The 20,193-nt window shown below is 35.5% G+C and overlaps 1 protein-coding gene across 7 annotated transcripts in view; it reads left to right on the top strand.

The window, feature by feature from the left end:
- The window catches only part of DLC1 (DLC1 Rho GTPase activating protein), a 530,403-nt gene that overhangs the window by 91,556 nt on the left and 418,654 nt on the right, over window positions 1-20,193 (top strand). The window contains exons 1-3 of one of the 7 annotated variants that reach the window (XM_055349270.2): window positions 3,769-4,075; window positions 17,287-17,321; window positions 18,407-19,554. In XM_055349270.2, the coding sequence (XP_055205245.2) occupies window positions 18,532-19,554 (1,023 nt within the window). In that variant the 5' untranslated portion in view covers window positions 3,769-4,075; window positions 17,287-17,321; window positions 18,407-18,531. Of the gene's footprint in view, window positions 1-2,729; window positions 4,076-17,286; window positions 17,322-18,406; window positions 19,555-20,193 lie in introns of those variants that run through there. The other 6 variants (XM_055349269.2, XM_063709071.1, XM_055349271.2 and 3 more) reach the window with 6 other exon arrangements.

The following is a 20,193-nucleotide window of genomic DNA, read 5'->3' as shown; positions in this document are numbered from 1 at the left end:
ACTTCCACGCATAATATCACAAATGTAATGTGGGTACTGAATTAATGATGTTGCTACTTATTCATAAAAGAGTAAAACACTATTTTCAAAGCGTAGATCTTGCTTTACATAAAATGTTCTTGAACTGCATGAGAGACACTGAATAATTCTGTACAGAAGTCCAGATTCAACTTTCCTGAAAATGATTGGGGAATGACTAGAAAATGATCATAGCTAATGTTTATTGTTTAGGTAAAAGTACCTAAGTAGAAAAGAGATCTTCAGGCCAGGCACAGTGGCTCATGCCTCTAAACCCAGCACTTTGGGAGGCCGAGGCAGGCAGATCACTTGAGGTCAGGAGTCTAAGACCAGCCTGGCCAACACGATGAAACCCTGTCTCTACTAAAAATACAGAAATTAGCCAAGTGTGCTGGTGTGCATCTGTAATCCCAGCTAGTCAGGAAATGAGGGCAGGAGATTTACTTGAACCTAGGAGGCGGAGGTTGCCTTGAGCCGAAATCACCACCACTGCACTCCAGCCTGGGCAGTAGAGCCAGACTCTGTCTCAAAAACAAAAACAAAAACAAAAACAAAAAAAAGAAAAGAAAGAAAACTGATCTTTAAAATAACATTTAATCCTCCTCCTGCTATTCTTCTTTCCACAGAGTACATAATTGTTCCACCACTATAACGGTTTCACATGTATACATTTAACTTGGAGTTCAATAGAAGAGAGAAAGATTCTAAAAATACCTGAAAGAGAGACGTAAACATTAAAAAAGGCAATAATTTAAGTGGTCAAAATAATTCTAGCTAATGGCTTTATATGGACTAGCTTTTTGCATTGTGACAATTCTTAGTTATGGAAGCTAAGACATCCTCACCCCGGTTAGGTAACTCACACAGGTCACAAAGGCTGTTAGTTTTGGAGCAGATTCCTATCCTGATACTTTGTTTTCAAGTTCTTAACTGTCTCTATCCCCTTATTTGATTAGCTGATCCAGTACAGAGTAATAGTCAAACATTTACGGAAGTTGGTATTTAGATTTGCAAGTAGAAAGAAGGGGACAAATATTTTGAACTCCTTCAACGTTCCTGACACAATATTAAGTACTTAGGAAGTTTTCTTACTATTTATCTTTATACTCATATTTGGTAAAGCCTTTATAAGACTGTAAGATCTGAGATTTGTTTGGAATCAAGCAACTCAACAATGAAAAATAAATATAAGTAATTAAAGATTTGGGAAGTAATCCTATTAATAGAAGAAAACATAATGTATTTTTTGTGTAGAAAAGGGTATGTTTATGAGAAACTTACTAATAAGAGTTTCTAGATATCTAAAAGGCATTTGTGAACAGAGTTTTCTTGTTTTCCCAAGCCAATAGAAATAGAAACAAAACTAAAGTATATGGCGCGGGGTACAGTATTCATGAGTAAAATGTAGCTAAGAATTAGCGTGATGCTGATATAATATTGAGTAACCACTGTATATCAGTACTAAAGGCAGAGACAGAGATAGAGATAACAAGTTATATTAGGAAAGACATAATATCAATTCTCATTCCTTTCTTCTCCAGTGTTTTTCTTAGGGAAATAAACATAAATACACAAATATTTATGTATATAAATTTCATTCTGCTTTCCAATCTATAAGTTATGAGAAATTGTCTCTATTTTTAAAGAGAAACTATTAGAGTTTAAGAAGTCTTCCCAATTTTATAAAGAAATTAAGTGGAAGTCAAGGGAGGCAGTTTATGGAGAAAAAATTAAAGCACAAAGCTTGGAGCTAGAATATCTGAGTTCCAGTGTGGACCTGGGCACTTTGTATCATTTGACTGTGAGAAAATTACTTCTCAATACTTTATTTGTAAAATAAAACATAAGAATACACACAAAATTGTTGGAAAGATTAAATAGGCACAGTGTCAGTAGAAACACTTTGAATGTGAATATAAATACTTTTTAAAGAATTTATGGAAGAACAGACTTCTTTCTTGGCCTATGGTTGAAGATTAAATTAAAGAAACCTAAATGCTCATGTTTTTAGTCAATAAGACTTTGATCTAAACTTTTAAAACTGCTTCTGACCATATGTTTTTATTTGACTACTTCTCATCTTCAAACTCATGCACAGTATAAGTCATTCTTGCCATCTAACGTGTCTAATATGGTTCATGATTTGCATTAACTTTGAGAGATTTTAGTTACCTAATAAGGAAAGAAATAGTAGTTAGAACCTTGTGCATCTTTGAGTTATCACCTACCCAATATTATCAGAAAGTACTACAAGATGGCCCTTGTGATATACAGGGATGGAGAATAACAGTGAACAATGAAAACTACTTACAATTTCAGAGAAGAACAGGATAGATCTTAGGGCCAACAAGTTTAAGATGTCTTTTACCTCTTTATATGTTACTCATTTTATCACATCCAACTGGAATTATTTTTGCACTTCTTATTATTGAAAGCTTCTAGAAATTTGCAAGAAGCAGATAGACCTAATAATTAATCTGATCATCAGTCCCCTCCAAAAAAATGCTTGAGTCATAAATAGCAGCAAAATCCATTGATTGTAAATAAAGTAGAAGGGAGACATGACTGAGCCATTTCCACCAAGCAAGATAATTGAAGTCAGAGATGCTGTTTCCTGCTTCCCTGGTATAAACAATGAAGCTGCTCTACTGGCCTGTCCACAGCCTGGATGTCCCAAAGCCACCTCCCTCTTCTTTCCTTCCACATTCTCTAAAGAGGATTCTGGGTCATAAAGGAAGGAAAATTGGCGTAACTTCTTTCCTGAAACGACTTCAGCTTCCTCTGTGTTTGTATTTGTGACATCTTATTATAAGACGAGCTAACATCTATTATTAATTGATGCACTAATTAAAGCCATACTTGCAGTTTCCATTAGCTTATTCCCTAAATTCTCCAGAGTTGGCTGTCTGGTTTTAATCAAAACCAAATGGTAGTCCAAATTCCCAGCCTGGAGCAGCTAGGAGGAAGTCATTCAAGGGAGGCACAAGAAAGCAGAAAAGATAAACAGATGATAGTTCACAAAATTTGTGACGGACGAAGGATGCAGATACCATGAGCGGCTTTAGAGATGTGATTCAGGAACGCTGCCATGCTAGATGGAAGCAGTTGTAAGTGTTTAATGTCAGCAAGACTCTAATACGATCAAGATGGAGCCTGTCTTCTGCTCCAGCACTGGATTTTTGTAACTGGAGGATTCTGACTAGAGGTAATGCGCTGCTGCATTTGCCATAACACAAACTATTTTAATTCTGTGAAGGATTCTTGTGATCAGAGAGATCTGGAAGAAATCGTTCTATTAACTGGATGCTTGGGATTTTACTTACAGATGGTCTCAGGGACAGAATGAAAAGCTGCAGCATTTCCAATTTTAAGTCATGTTCAAAAAAGTTTTTGCCATTTAGAAGAATTATGGTATTAAGGCTAAATTCATCTTGCTCTCTTAAAAGATCTTTTGAAATGAGAGCAAGCACAGGCATTTTGATTAAGCTGTGCATATACATTTAATATAGTGGAAAGGTTGTGGATAGAGAGAAAACTATGTTTTCTTTCTCTCTTTCTTTTTCATAAGCAGTGTGGGATAGAAAAAGCTCTAGGACTTTATGACTCTCCAGCTAATCACCTCAAGAGCTTTGACAAAACTCACTTGAGTTCTGTGTAAAATCAGAACTCCTAAAACGCCCAGGCGGCTGGGCTCTCCCCTCCTCCCCTCTCTTCGTACAGCCTTTCTCGCATGCACACTCCTCAGAGGCAGGAAATACTTTCCAGGCAATCTGGGCCTGGTTGTGGAGGCCCCTTTTGCAAAACCTCAGTCTGAATTTAGTAGACAGAAGTCACTAGGAATGCCTTGACAGGATCCTGCCTTAGCTAAGGCTCCCTCCAGCTGCAGAGGGTGTTTTTGTTAGACTCACACACTGCGTGAAACTGCTCAGAATAGAGCCATGATCTCAACCACGAAATGAGAACTTAGATTTTGGAGAAACTAACGGGGACGGACTTCTTTCCTAGCCTGAGTGTTGAGCAGTGTCATGCCTTGGCGTTTCAGCTCCTCGTTGTCTAGGTAAGACGCTATGGACTATCTTTATGCTTTGAGGCGGTCTTTGAAGAGGCAGAAAGATTTTGATAAATGTTAGCATCTTGCACGGAGTTGGTGACTTCCTAGGTTTTAGAGCAAAGCCATAAAATCAGAAGTGGAAAATGTTTGATAAGTAGAAAATCGTGAGTCAATTCGTTTTAGCAAACTGTCAGTTCTAAAACAGGCTCCATATAGATTTAACTCTTTTCCTCCATAAAGTAAGATTTTATTTTTATCCCTTTTTATGTTTAACTTATTTATTAATTGAGCTGTCGGATCAGTTTTCCTATTTCTTGGCATAACGTGAAACAAATACATTTTCTCACACATCAGTGTGAGGTGTAAATGAATTCCTCCCCTACCTTCCTTTGCCAACAGGGAGAGTAGAAAGCACCCGAGTGACTTTTGCTTAATAATCAGTCTCCAAAGAGTATTCTGTGTCTCATTTAAAACCACGAAGACTGAATTTCTTATTATTTTACCCAAGCCAGTTTCAACCATATGTCAAGCTTCTTCTGTACAGCTTAAAAGGTTCATTTAAAAAAAAAGTAAACACGTGAAATTTCAGGAATTATTTCTGTCCTAAATAGTATTTAATCTGAGTTTTGGAAATTTAAATGTCAGAATCAAATTTAGTTTATATTAATTTTCCTGGATTCACTGCTTGCTCCGGTCACATTTTGTGTAATATTTTGAATAACTGAAGTCAATCTCAATGACACTGACACTCATTATAACTCTTTTAAGGCAGCCAGAAATCACTCCAGTCATATGGAAACTGTTTGTGTCCTTACTTATGTAATCGTAAAATTACATTTCCACCTGACTGTAGTCTCTTTAAGGTAATCTTAAATGTTTAAATGTACAATATATTAGAGAAGAAGTTTAGTAATGACCGAAAAAGTGTGGACTTATAATGCATAAGATACTGTTATATTTCTGAATATTTATAATAAAATTCATCATTTTATAGAAATAAAACGGTACATAAAGGGAAGAAATATTCATGTACATTTTCAAATCTATTAGATGAATACAAAATATACTAAGTGAAAGATGGAGAGCTATTTTGACAGTTGGATCACAAGAAATGAAGTAACTGTTTTCATTATAAGTTTTTATATAGTACAAGGTGATCATCTGCTATATTAGCTATTCTCAAATTTTATGCTAGAATAATTTATATTGATAAATTTTAACTATTCACTGACAATTTGTGTTAAAACTTCTTAAATATCAGAAAAAGAATCTACCTTTTATATATGTGGAAGATAAAATACTGACTTATCTAAATTATGATTTAATTAAAATCTCCAAATGGAATTTCAGAGAAGGAAAGAACATAAGAGATGGTCTCCTCTAACAATGTCTTGAGGTTGTCTACAAGAAGCTGAGAAATGGGATTTAAAAGTGACCTGTCCAAGGTCACACCTCTAGCTAGTAGAAGAGACGACAGCAGAACCACAGTGCCCTGATTCATAATTCAGATACCTTTTTATCCCATCATCCTGCCCTCCCATAATAATTACGCATAATGAAGTATGAACATGTCCAGTAGAAGGGTGCTTTGCAGACAGAAATTTGGAGTTCCTCTAATTTAAAAAAAAAAAGGGTAAAACTGTCACCAATGTTAATTATGTGGGAAAAAAAATCCTAACTTTAAAAAAAAATCAAATCAGTATGCCTTCAATAAACACTTTACAGTAGTAACTTGCTTTATGACTATTTTATTATATTTGATGTTTATGTCAAGAAAATCAATCCATATGCTAATAATTATATTAATTTTAATCTGATGTTTCTTTAAAAATAGGGCTAGAAAACAGCTTTTCTAATTTATATCCTTGTACTCAAATGATCACAATGAAACTGTCCCAACCAATGACTTTCAGAGGCAATTTTACAGCAAACCCCCCAGACATCCTTTCTTCTATCTAGCCTAAATCATTGTTGCTGTAGCTTATTTCAAGTTCTATGTGGGTCTTTTCACTAAATATATAAAAAGCCTAAGTTGACATATAAAAAATATGTTTACATTTCTCCAGCATGTTTGCAATCCCTTAATTGATTTGTATGTCTACTCTAAGCCTTCTACAAAGTCATTTAATTGTAGAATGCAGAATTTTTACAGTATATAAATAAATGTCTGACCAAGGTGGTATAAAATGGGAGCGTGGGCTATTTCAACTGCATCATACTTCATATATGACAATATTTGTTGCTGTGTGTGCTGAAGCAGTATACATTCTCAGACAAGACCCTTTCTCATAAACGTAACACATTCCATTTCTAATAGCTGCCATTTCCTTAGAGAGAATGTGTCATGATACTTTTTTTTCCATTTTCATGACCAGATTGAGTTTCCTGATGTTATTACTACTTAAAAGAGACACTATTCAACACTTCCTTTCAATGTCACCACACTCTACATTATTGGAATGAGAAATAAGTGCAGTAAAGTGGTGGCCCTTATAGCTGACTGCATGATTCCTAGAAGGCCTAGTAAAAGACAGCACATCACTTCATTTTCTTCATAAGGACATTATAATTTAAAAAAAGAATTTTTTTCTGTCCCTGTCTATACCTACCCATACCATATAACTCACTGCAAATACTTATGGGATGGTTTAATCTTATTCATAGAGTTTTAGATCTTACAGACTTAAAATAGGTCAAAAATTAATCATTTGAAATTTGTCTTTTGTTTGTTTTTTATTTGTTTCCTCTTGAAAAATTAGTGATGTCAGTGTTATAAAATGAGAATCACTCTTTAAAAATTATTACAGTATGGCAAAGTTCCAAATGACCAAGATCTAGATCAGGGATTTTATTATCAAAATAGAGACATGTCAAGAATTTCACATGAGAGTTGGAAGAGGACAAGGGAACACTGAAAACTTTCAAACTTGAGGGAAGTAGTGTGAATATTGGGCCTGCTTTCCCCACACAAAAGATAAGCCCCTTGCATAAACAACATAGACCAAACAGAGTTACAGAGAAGAATGACTCTTGATTGACTTTGGTGTGATAGAGAAATACAGTGTTTACTTCTATGGTTCTGTTTTGGCTTTCAACTGATAGTTTACAGAGTTTTGATAAATAAATGGGCTAATTTTTAAGAAAGTTAAACAGAATAATAATGAATAAACTAGGATCTTGAGACCCAGTTAAAAAAGATTGTTAATTTTGATTCAGTGGATTAGAGTATATAAATGAACTTTAAAAGATTAAACAGTGACTCAAATGCCAAAAAAAAAAAGCTGAAAGATAATGTAAACAGCATGCATATGAACTTGCTCATTAATTGAGATAAATGGGTGGAAAAGACAATTGTATGTGTGAAAAGGTTGTTTCTGTATTAGCTTGAAATAACAAAGTGTTTTAGCAATGCAATTCAAATAATTCAAAGAGAAAATCAGCCCTGTTAATGGAAATGAGATAGAAAAGAAGTAGGAAGATCAAACAGCAAGTTTAGATACTCAATTAGTGTTTCTTTTATTCCCAGCAATTAGCAAAATACCTAGCTTGTCAGGAATTATCAATACTTATTTGTCAATAAATGTTTGTGAAATGAACGGAAGGAAAAGCGAAGGAAAAAAAAAAGAAAGGAAAACCAGGGTTAAGGAATGGTAATGTGTGGGAGTTGGACTTCTTTCTTATTTTCCAGACATCCTGTAATAATAGAATAATAATTTCTAAAGGGGAAGGAAAATAAGAGGTTGGAAAGAGTCACCAGAGCCTGGGGCCAGAGGTTAACAACACTCTCATTAAATGACATTTCAAGTTCATTAAGCACCAGAAGGAAGCATAGGCATCCAGAAATGGTTTGAAATTAAAAGTTACATGAGGCCAGTGAGAACACAGCACTAGTGAATTTTCCACAATTGAAATGGGGTGGTGCACCGAAAAAAATAATGGGCAAAGTTAGAAAACTGGCTCTGATTTCCTCTTTACCACTTGACACTCTGTGATTTGATGCTTGCCCTGTAACTACTTTGAGTTTCTGCTTTTTATTGGTAAAGTATGGGATTTCCAGGTCATGTTGGGAATTAGATTAGATTTCATGTGTGCAAATTGTTTTCCATGCAGTATAATCAACAAGTCCTTGTTTAAAAAGGCATAAGTCAATTAATCAAGAAAGAATATGGGAGGCCGAGGCAGTCAGATCACCTGAGGTCAAGAATTCGAGACCAGCCTGACCAACATGGTGAAACCCCATCTCTACTGAAAATACAAAAAACTGTAGCCGGGCATAGTAGCAGGCACCTGTAATCCCAGCTGCTCAGGAGGCTGAGGCAGGAGATCACTTGAATCTGGGAGGTGAAGGTTGCAGTGAGCCGCAATTGTGCCATCGCACTCCAGACTGGGCGACAAGAGCAAAACTTCATCTCAGGAAAAAAAAAAAAAAAAAAAAAAAAGAATAAAGAATAATTGTGTTTCACTCACATTTTGTTCTAATCACTCATCTATACTGAAATATCATGGACATAGAAGAGATAGTTTCAGCTCATACTCAGCCCTGGATTCTGCAGCTAAGATCAGTTGAAAGCTAAAGGAGTCATCATCACCATCACCATCACCATCACCATCATCATGATCAAGTCACTTTACATCTAGTGAGTGCTTGAAACATGCCATGGACTAAGTGTTCTACATATATTATAATCTCATTGTTATTAACTCATTATCATTTTCCCCTCAACAGTTTTTTCACTATTCCCATTACAGAACTGAGAAAACTGAGGTACATAGAATTTAGGTAACTAACCCTAATCACCAGGGGAAAAAAAAGTTATTTCACGGACATCCTTCACAAAAATGGGAGAGAATTCCTGCCTACCAGTATGTATTTGACACTGAGCTAGTTAATCAGTCCTGCCAAAATTCTTCCCTATCAAATTAGAGCAATAATGGTATTTGTTTCATACAACATTTGTATTACTGCTAAAGGACATAGCTTCTAAGTAACACACCGAATACAGTACTTGGCCCAAAATAAGTGCTTAATTAATTGAAGGATATTTTTACTATAATTATCATTATGTTTCTAATGCACTTAATATTTCTTAGGTATTAAGAAAAACACTTGGTGATAAAAACAAGCTCAAACATTTATAGGTAGATGACAAAATTAAGATGAGATGATAGAGACATATGGAAGACAAAAGTTGATAGCAGAGACATTGACCCCGGGTAGGACACCAAGCTAACAGAAGTAATTAAGTTCTTAATGACGTCTTGTTCTTGACTTCATTGTGCTTATTGTGCTTATGGAATGACTAAAAATGTAATTCCCTACTGTCAACTTGCTATGTGAGCACCTGTGTTGATGTAGCTATATCTGTTATTTACGCGGAGTGATTACTGTGTCTGCTGTTGGAGTGTTCTTAGAAATGATAGCAAAGCTAAAAATAAAGTGACCACTTCAAGCAAAACCGCATCTCACCATGATGATGATAAAACATTATAATCCGTGTTCCTTGTTGAATAAAAATATCTTTTTATAATAAGGCAAACCACATTTCAACCATACTGCTTTGCCATCAATAATAAAAAGGTCAGCCACACGTTTAATATCAACTTTAACCCTGGGCTATTTCCTGTTACATGAAAAATTTCAAGTGAAACAAGATCAGAGGAAAGGCGATACTTTTCTTTATTGTAAGAGATTCTACAGGAAAGAGATATTATGGCAAAGAAGATAATTATTCATTAATGAATTTATTTGCAGAATTAATCTAAGGTACAATGTATTTGTAAATGCCCAAATTATTCTGCATAGGATCAAACACTACTATTAAGAAGATTGCATACTTTAAAAAAAAATAAAACATGGAGATCCAAATAAAACATAAATACTTAGAAATTACTACATCTGGCCGGGCGTGGTGGCTCACGCCTGTAATCCCAGCACTTTGGGAGGCCGAGGTGGGCAGATCACGAGGTCAGGAGATCAAGACCATCCTGGCTAACACAGTGAAACCCTGTCTCTACTAAAAATACAAAAAAATTAGCCGGGCTTGGTGATGGGCACCTGTAGTCCCAGTTACTGAGGAGGCTGAAGCAGGAGAATGGCGTGAACTCGGGAGGCAAAGCTTGCAGTGAGCCCAGATCGCGCCACTGCACTCCAGCCTGGGGGACACAGCGAGACTCCGTCTCAAAAAAAAAAAAAAGAAAAAGAAGTTACTACATCCATAAAGCAATATTGTCCCACATGGCTCTGTTAATTCTGGGATCTCCTAGAAACCAATATCCCCAGAAAGATCTCAGTGGTATCAGGAGAATATCATAAAATATTCCGTTTCCTCAAATTACATGCGGGTTGCTTAAGAAAATGTTAAGAGAATCTCCAAATCTGACTGACTTGAGCCATAAAGTGGGTGGTAAGTCAAACACTGCCAGTATCTGCTCTCCTCTCTGCAAGAAAATTAGACACTACTGGAAGCGACATTAAATAGCAGCAACCTGGACATAAAAATAGAGCACCGCTGAAATAATAGCTTGCAGTTTTGCAACACCCTGCTCTTTTCTCATGAGCTGACTTCTAGTGGATTGAAAGAGTTAACTTTCAAATTTGCCTGAATCACTGAGGGCTAAGAATGAGAAAAAAAAGTGTTTTAAGTTGAGTAAAAACTCAGATATACCTAAAAATGGGTTAACAATAAAATAATATTTTTCAGCTGGGTACCTACTTCTTCATTTTCCTTCCTGATGGAAGGTTGGATGTGTCTTTTGGAAAAAGTGATACACTACTTATTCCCCTTACTTGGCTCATTATAGATGACTTATTCTTTAATTTGGTAAAGTTTTTGATGCTTTCCAGACAGCCTAAAGACATGGAAGCTACTTCATATATAATATTTTAATCTCCATTAAGCAATTTGCCAATAAAACTTTTAACAGGGATTCATGTTTTCCACTAACATGTAATGAGGTATAACAAGTACATTCCAGCATTAAACAAAGTATGTAAAAGTAGAGGAATAATGATTTTGTGTGGGATTAAGACACATATTGCTACTAAAGAAAGGGAATCTGCATGAAATCATATGGAGGTAAATTCTTGCATCATGTTATTAAATGTTTATCCACCCACAGTCTAATTCTAGTCTTGTCTAATTTAGATTAGATAACATGAATATTTTAAAGGAAAAACACTAATTGTTTTTTACTGAAAGTTGGCTGTCTGGACTAGACTCATAGAAATGCTTTTCAGAAATGTGCTCTTACGGTTTTTGCTATTTGTTTGTGTATTTACATAAAGGAATTAAGAAACATAATATCTTCCCTGGGCTTTCTGGCTTCTCCTAAGCATATGTCAATTCAGTTTGGCCATAAAGAGCATTCCTCTTCATTTATCACTGAGCTGTGTGGCAGTGGGAAGGCGCCCAAATGTACACAATTTAGTTTGCTAGGTAATTTGTTCTTTGACATTATCATTAAGAAAATGGGTTTCATTTTGGCTTCCACAAATGCTCTTTGTAATGAAGATTTACTTTGACATGAGTTGAAGAACTATATTAAGTTGTGCTCCTGTGATCATGTCTGTTTCCAGGTTGTTGATTGTCTTTTCTAGTTGCCTAATTCAATTCAGTAAGTGTTTTGGGGGCACATACGATGTACAAGTGTGACTCCCCAAGAGTAGGCTAAGATACAGTAAGATTTCATATCATTACCAGATGTTCAGGTTTCCAACATATGCATCTTACCAAGGTGACCCTCACCACATAGCAACAAAATGTGCGAAATGTAGAGGTGTCTTCTTGGTTCATATGCCGAGAGAGCATTTTAGAAACTGTTAAGTAACGTTTAATTAACATGAGATTATTTCCCTTACATCTTCCCTTCCTTCCCACAGTGAGTAAGCACATGCTATGTGATAGCTGTTTTATATAAGTGTGTGCGTGTATATTTGTATACATACATATGCACACATATATATTTGTGTGCATGTGTCTCTCTGTGTGTATATATGTATATATATATACACACACGTGTGTATGTGTCTGTGTTTGTGTGTCCATGTGTGTGTATGTGTATAAAGCAGTAGGTGGAGGAGAACACGACCTAGAAATTTAACATGGGATGGCTAATCAGGATGAAAAACTCTAAGGGAAACCAGAAGTAATTCTAGCTATCTAAGGAAGAAGTAAGAAAAGAAAAGTAAAATGGCAGTACTGTTATATCTTTATTTTCCCTTCCATTAAATATTCAGGATATTTAATAGAATATCCTAGAGTCAATCATGCATTCATTTATTTATATCGATATATATGTGTATACACACACACACACTCTCACAATCCAGAAGTCAATAGTGTGTTCATTTACATATATATGTGTGTTTACATATACATATTTATGTGCACATGTATGTGTATACATATGTGTATATATGTGTGTGTATACACAGATATATATATCACATGTATTCTCAAAGGACTGCTTTATATATACACACACATATATGTAACACATGTATTCTCAAAGGACAAAATAAGATACCTGCATTTGATGGGATGAATACAAAAGTTGCCATCTTTCCAAGTACTATGAGTGAGGGATTCAGGAAAACTGGGAATTTGAGTGAGAATTCTCCATTTATGTGCATTTACTAATGTAATGCTATTTATATGTTATTTTATGTATCTTAAACTTCTATTCAGATAACATTTTAGGAAAACTATGGCTTAGACAATTCCTAAGAATACCTGTTCAAATCTCAGGAATTCCCCAGGAGAGTTAGGGAAGGAAAGGAAACTGAAAGAACTGACCTAAGAATCTCATAGAAATTGTGCTGACGTTGGTGACATAAGATAAATATCCAAACTGGCACCTTTTCTTTGCTATGTACATGAGACTGGTGTTTGTGTAATTGCGAGGGGATGCTGTGGTGAGGGGGAATGGGGCAAAAAGAATGGTTTGGCCCCACCAGACATATTGCAGAAGAACCGCAGTCGTGTTTATGCATCAACTTAACCTTAAAATTACTGCTGTAGAACATATTAAAATTTAAATTATTTTTAGCATGAATTCTGAAATCCAGAGATAAGACTTTCTTAGCAAATGGCACACAATATCATAATACTTTAAATTATTTTTAGCTATGTCTTCTGATATTTAACTCTGTATTTCTAAACAATATGATTGTACTATGATTTTTTTTCTATTTTAAACATTATCTGTTAACTTCCTGCTACAGAAAGTGACTATCTCCCTTAAATTATTTTCCCTGCTCTCCCTAATCTCACTCCTCACAGAATCCTATGCACTGAAAATCATTGCTTCATATGTTTTGGTTAATTTAATGTTTACTATTTGCATTATTTTGACTACATGAAAAAAATTAGCCACAGCTTATGGAGTATGCTATCATTATATTTTCCTTCTTGTAAAACTATTTTTCCTGTGGTTGATAATTGATATCCCTAATGTTCTCTATAACTATCAATAATTCTTCCATCCAAACTGCTTGACTTTATTATAAAATTCCTCTCAATATGTCATATATAATTTATTATTTCCCTTTTTTTAGAGACATCTCCCAGAGACAACTTTAGGATTTATGTGAAATGATTGACCACTGGACTTGCTACACAACTTTTATCCTGAAAATTCTATACCTTCCTCACTTGTGCTGAATTCTTGGCTTCCTTTTGCCATGTCTTTCCCACTGTGTTTATTTTTTAATTTGGGGGTAGCTATCTCTCCAGTAGCTTTTGAGAAGAGGTTAAAAAAAAAAGTAAGACTTTTCATATAATTTTAAGGCAGACATAATTTCCCATCCAAATTTTGAAGTCGTATTTGCCTGCCGTCTTCCCTGCACTGTTACTTTTGACAAATCTGATACCATTGATTCCCAGCTCCTAATACATCATCTCTTTTTCTCTTTCTCCGATTACATTTAGAACCATTTGCTTATCTCCTATGTTCTGAAAATTCACAACGATATTTCTTACGTGGTCTATTTTTCTTTCTGGTACCATTGCATCCTCATGAGTTCCCTTCAATCGGAAGACTTGAATCATTTGTTCTGGGACACATGCTAAAATTGTTTTCTTTGAAAAATTTCTTCTCTTAATGTTCTCTGAAGGCTGGGCACGGTGGCTCACGCCTGTAATCCCAGCAGTTTGGGAGGCCGAGGCAGGCGGATCACCTGAGGTCAGGAGTTCGAGATCAGCCTCACCAACATGAAGAAAACTGTCTCTAGTAAAAATAAAAAATTATCCTGGCATTGTGGCACATGCCTGTAATCCCAGCTACTCGGGAGGCTGAGGCAGGAGAATCACTTGAACCCAGGAGGCAGAGGTTGCAGTGAGCTGAGATTGCGCCATTGCACTCCAGCCTGAGCAACAAAAGTGAAACTCTGTCTAAAAAAAAAAAAAAAAATTATCTGAAATGTTTCTGATAAATGTTACCCTCCAAGGTAACTAGTGAGTTTTCGAGTTACAAGCAGTTCTCTGGAGTTTATTGTTACCTCTGCTATCTTTTCCAAAGAGGTAATTCTAGAATAGTAGAAATCTGAAGCCAGAAAGAAAGGAAGATTTCTTCTATCCAGTAGGAAACTGTACCTCAAATACCATTTGACTTGAACGTTCTGGAGGCAGAAAACTTACCACAGATAGATAGATATTTACCACAGATAGATATCCATGATAGAACTTTAACTTTGAAACTATTATCCTTGTCTACAGGAGTTTCTCCCACAAAATTGGTAAGCTTCAGTAGCAAAGGTAGAATATACAATTCAGGTTTATATTCCTAATGTTTAGACAAGTATCTGCCACTCACTGGGTACTAAATAAATGCTTGATGAACAGTGATTATGATCTAACTACTGTCAGTTCTACAGACTGAACACCTGATTTCAGCCAGTGGTACTTCATCTGCACCTTCCTCTCTCAGGCTGTAGAATCAGCAGTAGTAATTATTATCAAGCTCTTCTTTTCTAAGAACAATAGGCAGGCCACATTATAAGGTGGTCTTCTATTTCAGAGACAAGTGCAAAAATAGAGCATGATCATTTGATATCAAATATAGATCAGTGATTTTCAAACTAGAATGTCTCCAAATGTTAAATACGGTAACATTTAATTTGTTTAATTTATTATTATTATTTTTTGCTCTATCACCCAGGCAAGAGTGCAGTGGTGCGATCATGGCTCACTGCAGTCTTGACCTCCTGGGCTCAAGCAATCCTCCCACCTCAGCCTCCCAAGTTGCTGGGTCTACAGGTGCACGCTACCACTCCTGGCTAATTTTTGCATTTTTTGTAGAAACATCATCTCCCTATGTTACCCAGGCTGGTCTGAAACTCCTGGCTCAAGTGATCCGCACACCTCAGCCTCCCAAAGTGCTGGGATTACAGGCATGAGCCATCATGCCCAGTAATTTTGTTCAACTTTAATGTATACATTGTATGCTATAAAACTCTTATGTTAAGGCATGGTGAGTGTTACAAAATTAACCCAAACAATGAATTCAAAATCATGCACGAATATCACAAATTTGGAAATTTCAAAAGTATTTTCCAGAATCACAGCATCATTAGAAGTACATACAGTCTCTTGTAATGTTAATGTCACAGTGCTTGAACACATGAACTTAAGAAGTGAAAAATCCCCATGGAAATTCACTTCATAAAACCAACATCCTGAAATGACCTACACTTTTCCAGATCCTCCATCCAAATCCTCAGCAACTGAGCTCATTCTGAATGAAACTGCATGAATAGGATTACAAAAGAAATGTAATAGAAATCTGAAAAATAAGTAGTCAGTTTTTTGAAATGTAAATTTAAATAAGGCGGCCCAGTGAGGAGGCTCACAGGAGAAGTCAGCCTTTTACAAAGACTTCTCTCTATTAGGGGATAGATTATAATCAATTCAGATGATTTAGGAAATGAGACCTATAAACTCAGATGTGATTGACAATAATCTAATGCTCCTATTTATTAATAATCTGGTCTTTAAATCATAGAGACAGATTTAACTATAAATCTTACAAATCAAAATTTAAATAGAAACTGGATAGGAGAGCTTGCAGACATTCATTTTTTTAAAAAAACTAACAGACCACATGACATGGAATGAATGAAGATGCCAAATATAATAATGATGGTTATGAAAATTGAGAAATTGCATATCTTAAAAATAAAAGTGTACACTTACAGAAATGATTTGGAAATGTTCAAAGCACCTAGATTAGAAATGAAAGCAAGAAGAGTTAATGCTTTATTGGATTTATCTTATTTATAGTCTCTCTTTCCAGTTAGATTGTCTCAGAACTTGTTGAACTATCTTCCTTTGATTTGACAGAAATACTTACCTACTTGTCAAGGTTGAGTGACAGAAATTAATGAATATTATTGTCAAGTCTTAAAGGCAAAATTTTTGTGTAATTCTCTTTTCCTAAAAAGTTAATGAAACTATATTTCTTCTTGGTAAAAGAAATGAAACCAGAATTCAGGCTCAACTTAAAATATAAATGTGGCTTAGGAGTGACATCGTAATACCACTTGGCATTTCTTAAGTGAGCCGGCTCTTTCTACACTGGATAAAAATAAAGAGAGAAAAGTATCTAAAACCCTATTACATCCCAAATGTGCCCATGAAAGCAGAAATTTTCTGGCTTGCATCTATGCGTTCTTTCCACTTTCCGTAGCCTCCCACATTATAATGACTTATGCATGGAATTCAGAGACTTTATATTTTCTTTTGAGTGCAGAGTGAATGTCAACATGGAAAATGTGAAGGCTGACCACTTTTCAAGATGGCCACAGACCTTTGAGGGAACCAAATAGTATCCAGAAAGATACTTGGTCAGGCTGGGATACTAAAATTCTAGCACATGTCAATTTCGCCAGTTTTTACAGAGTGGAAATATTTACCTCTCAGGCATGTGCTTAGTCAGAATAGCTCGAAATTTTTGTTGGGGAGTCAAGGCCCTTTGCAATAGAATAGACTAAAGAGATCGAAAATCAGTATAGCACTTAATCTTGTTTATAGCAGAAATCAGTAACTCAACCCATGTTGTGTGCTGACAGTTCTTGTGTGAAGTAAAAACTAAAAGTGTCTGCTCTGTGAATGGGATTTTTCTTTTACAGTCCAATAATATAGTTTCACTGTGGGGCAAAATTTGGGCTAGTCATTTCTATAAGGTTGAGTTGACACTGGTATTATTTCTTTCCTTTAAAGGTTTGAAGAATTCAAGGCAAAAATTTGGGTACCTGGTATGTGTTTATATTCTAAGCTTGTCTTATGCATGATTTTCTTGTTTACTTAAATTTTATGGCCATATCCTAACAGAAATATGCAAACTAAACTTCTTGTAAGCCAAAAAGAATGAGACTGAAGTTTCTGAAGAATAGTCCCAATTGTCTTATAGTCATATCTTCCTTTATGTTCACTTGAATTCTTGCATAAAATATTTAGAGTTTACACATACTAAAGTTATGTGGGAAGAAGGGATGAAGGTAGAATCTCATAATTCCGTGAAGACAATGAAGTTTGTTGACTATCTCAGTCTGGGCCTTAGAAGCAGGACCAAGTTTGAATCTAGGCTCACTTGCTACATGTATAACTTTAGTAAATTATTGAATTTCCCTTAAGCTTCAAAAATACCAGCTTGCAAGCTAGTAGTAGCAGTAGTAGGATGCATGTACAGATGTATCTGTCCTAAGGCATTGTAAATGGTATGTGTTATGCTTTCTAATCCATGCATTGTGTGTTAATATGTGCTAAACTGGATTATTCCATGTTTCTTAGTCACTCCCTGGAGTAACTACATACTGGTCGTTTGGGTTCGGTGTTAGCTCCTTCACACACTAATACATTACACATGCTGTCTCTGTAGCTCAAGTTTTGCATGAACAGTTCCCTGGTGGCTTTCGCTGTGATTCAAACCAAACAGTGAATAGATTTATTTAACAACTTGTGTTCACAAAAGTAAATCAGGAAAGCATGCAAGCCAGAACAACGTTTCTTCCAGTGATTTTTATTAAGTATTGCATTTCACATATTTTCTTAATGGAGTTTTAAATGTTCAGTATTTGTATCTTTATTCATTAATGGACCAATCCAACTGCCTTTAAATGCCTTTAAAAGTATTGCTGATGATTTTTATCAGAAATATTCAATGTTAAATTTCCTTCTAGTATTAGGCTTCTTAAAGAAATGACGTTATTAAAGCTACTAAACAGAAGCTTTATAAAATCTCTTAACTTTGATAGCATAGATTAAGTTTTCTCTTTTCTAAGATATATTTTGACTTTAGAAACGTATCTGTGACTACATATTTTTTTGAATTTTTTAATAGGTGGTGAAATGACAGAACTCATTCACTTCTTTGATTGGTGATTTTGAAATAACCTTTCATCAAGTTCCATCTCCTTTACCCTCATATGGAATATATCTCTCTGTCTGTTGTTAAACTACGATGACATGTCTGTAGCTATCAGAAAGAGAAGCTGGGAAGAACATGTGACCCACTGGATGGGACAGCCTTTTAATTCTGATGATTGTAACACAGCATGTCATCATGGACTAGTAGCTGACAGCTTGCAGGCAAGTATGGAAAAAGATGCAACTCTAAATGTGGACCGCAAAGAAAAGTGTGTTTCACTACCTGACTGCTGTCATGGATCAGAGCTGAGAGATTTTCCTGGGAGGCCAATGGGTCATCTTTCAAAGGATGTGGACGAAAATGACAGCCATGAAGGTGAAGATCAGTTTCTTTCTCTGGAAGCCAGCACAGAAACACTAGTGCATGTTTCTGATGAGGATAACAATTCCGATTTATGCCTTACAGATGATAAACAGGTTTTAAATACCCAAGCACAGAAAACATCAGGCCAACATATGATCGAAGGAGCAGGCTCCTTAGAAAAGGCACTGCCCATCATACAAAGTAACCAAGTTTCTTCTAACTCCTGGGGAATAGCTGGTGAAACTGAATTAGCACTGGTAAAAGAAAGTGGGAAGAGAAAAGTTACTGACTCTATAACTAAAAGCCTGGAGCTTTGCAATGAAATAAGCTTAAGTGAAATAAAAGATGCACCCAAAGTAAATGCAGTTGATACTTTGAATGTGAAAGATATTGCACCTGAGAAACAATTGCTTAACTCTGCTGTAATTGCTCAGCAACGAAGGAAACCTGACCCCGCTAAAGATGAAAATGAAAGAAGCACCTGCAATGTAGTTCAAGATGAGTTCTTGGATATTCCTTGCACAAACAGAGGACTGCCATTATTAAAAACAGATTTTGGAAGCTGCCTTCTGCAGCCTCCTTCCTGCCTCAATGGAATGTCAGCTGAAAATGGCCTGGAGAAGAGTGGTTTTTCACAACATCAAAACAAAAGTCCACCAAAGGTCAAGGCAGAAGATGGCATGCAGTGTTTACATTTAAAGGAGACCCTGGCCACCCAGGAACCCACAGATAACCAAGTCAGACTTCGTAAGAGAAAGGTAAGACATATGCACAGATTCTGTGGCTTTTGAAATTTTGTAAATATCCTTGGATTCATCAGTTATCATTTTGCTTGGATTAAAAAGATATAAAGATGGTTCTTTTGCCCTGTTATGCAGATGCGTAATTCAAAGACTACCCACTTGGTCAAACCATCAAAATATGTAAAAATTAAAGAAGAATAATCTATCCGTTTCACTAATAATATGTATAATGGTTTATGAATATTCTATTTCAGAATTATGTTGAAAACTGGATTGGTATCCCTTTCTTTAGTTGGAATTAAATAGCCACCTGATAGCTCATAGACATGCAATTCAAGGCATTCTGTAGAGTGATTTCTAATTCTTATAAAGAAAGTCATGGTACTGTTATAGCATTTATTTAGGCATATTTCTTTTTCTCTTCAAAAAGAGTATGTTTTCATAAGAAAAAAAGGTGGTATAAATCACATATTTAAAATAATCCCTTCACATATACAAAGGCTAAACTACTCCCACCCCCAAAATGTGCTGATGCCATTTTAAGTGATACCCTGGCACACTCACCATCAATAGATATATCATAGCCTCTGTTTCTTGCCACAACTGTTACTTAACTGTCAACCAGAAAAGGCTAATAACCACAATTATGGTTTA

This window comes from Gorilla gorilla, chromosome 7, assembly GCF_029281585.2.
Source record: "Gorilla gorilla gorilla isolate KB3781 chromosome 7, NHGRI_mGorGor1-v2.1_pri, whole genome shotgun sequence".
NCBI lineage: Eukaryota > Metazoa > Chordata > Mammalia > Primates > Hominidae > Gorilla > Gorilla gorilla.
The sequence above is the reverse complement of the archived record's forward strand: the minus strand, read 5'-3'. Positions and strand labels throughout refer to the sequence as shown.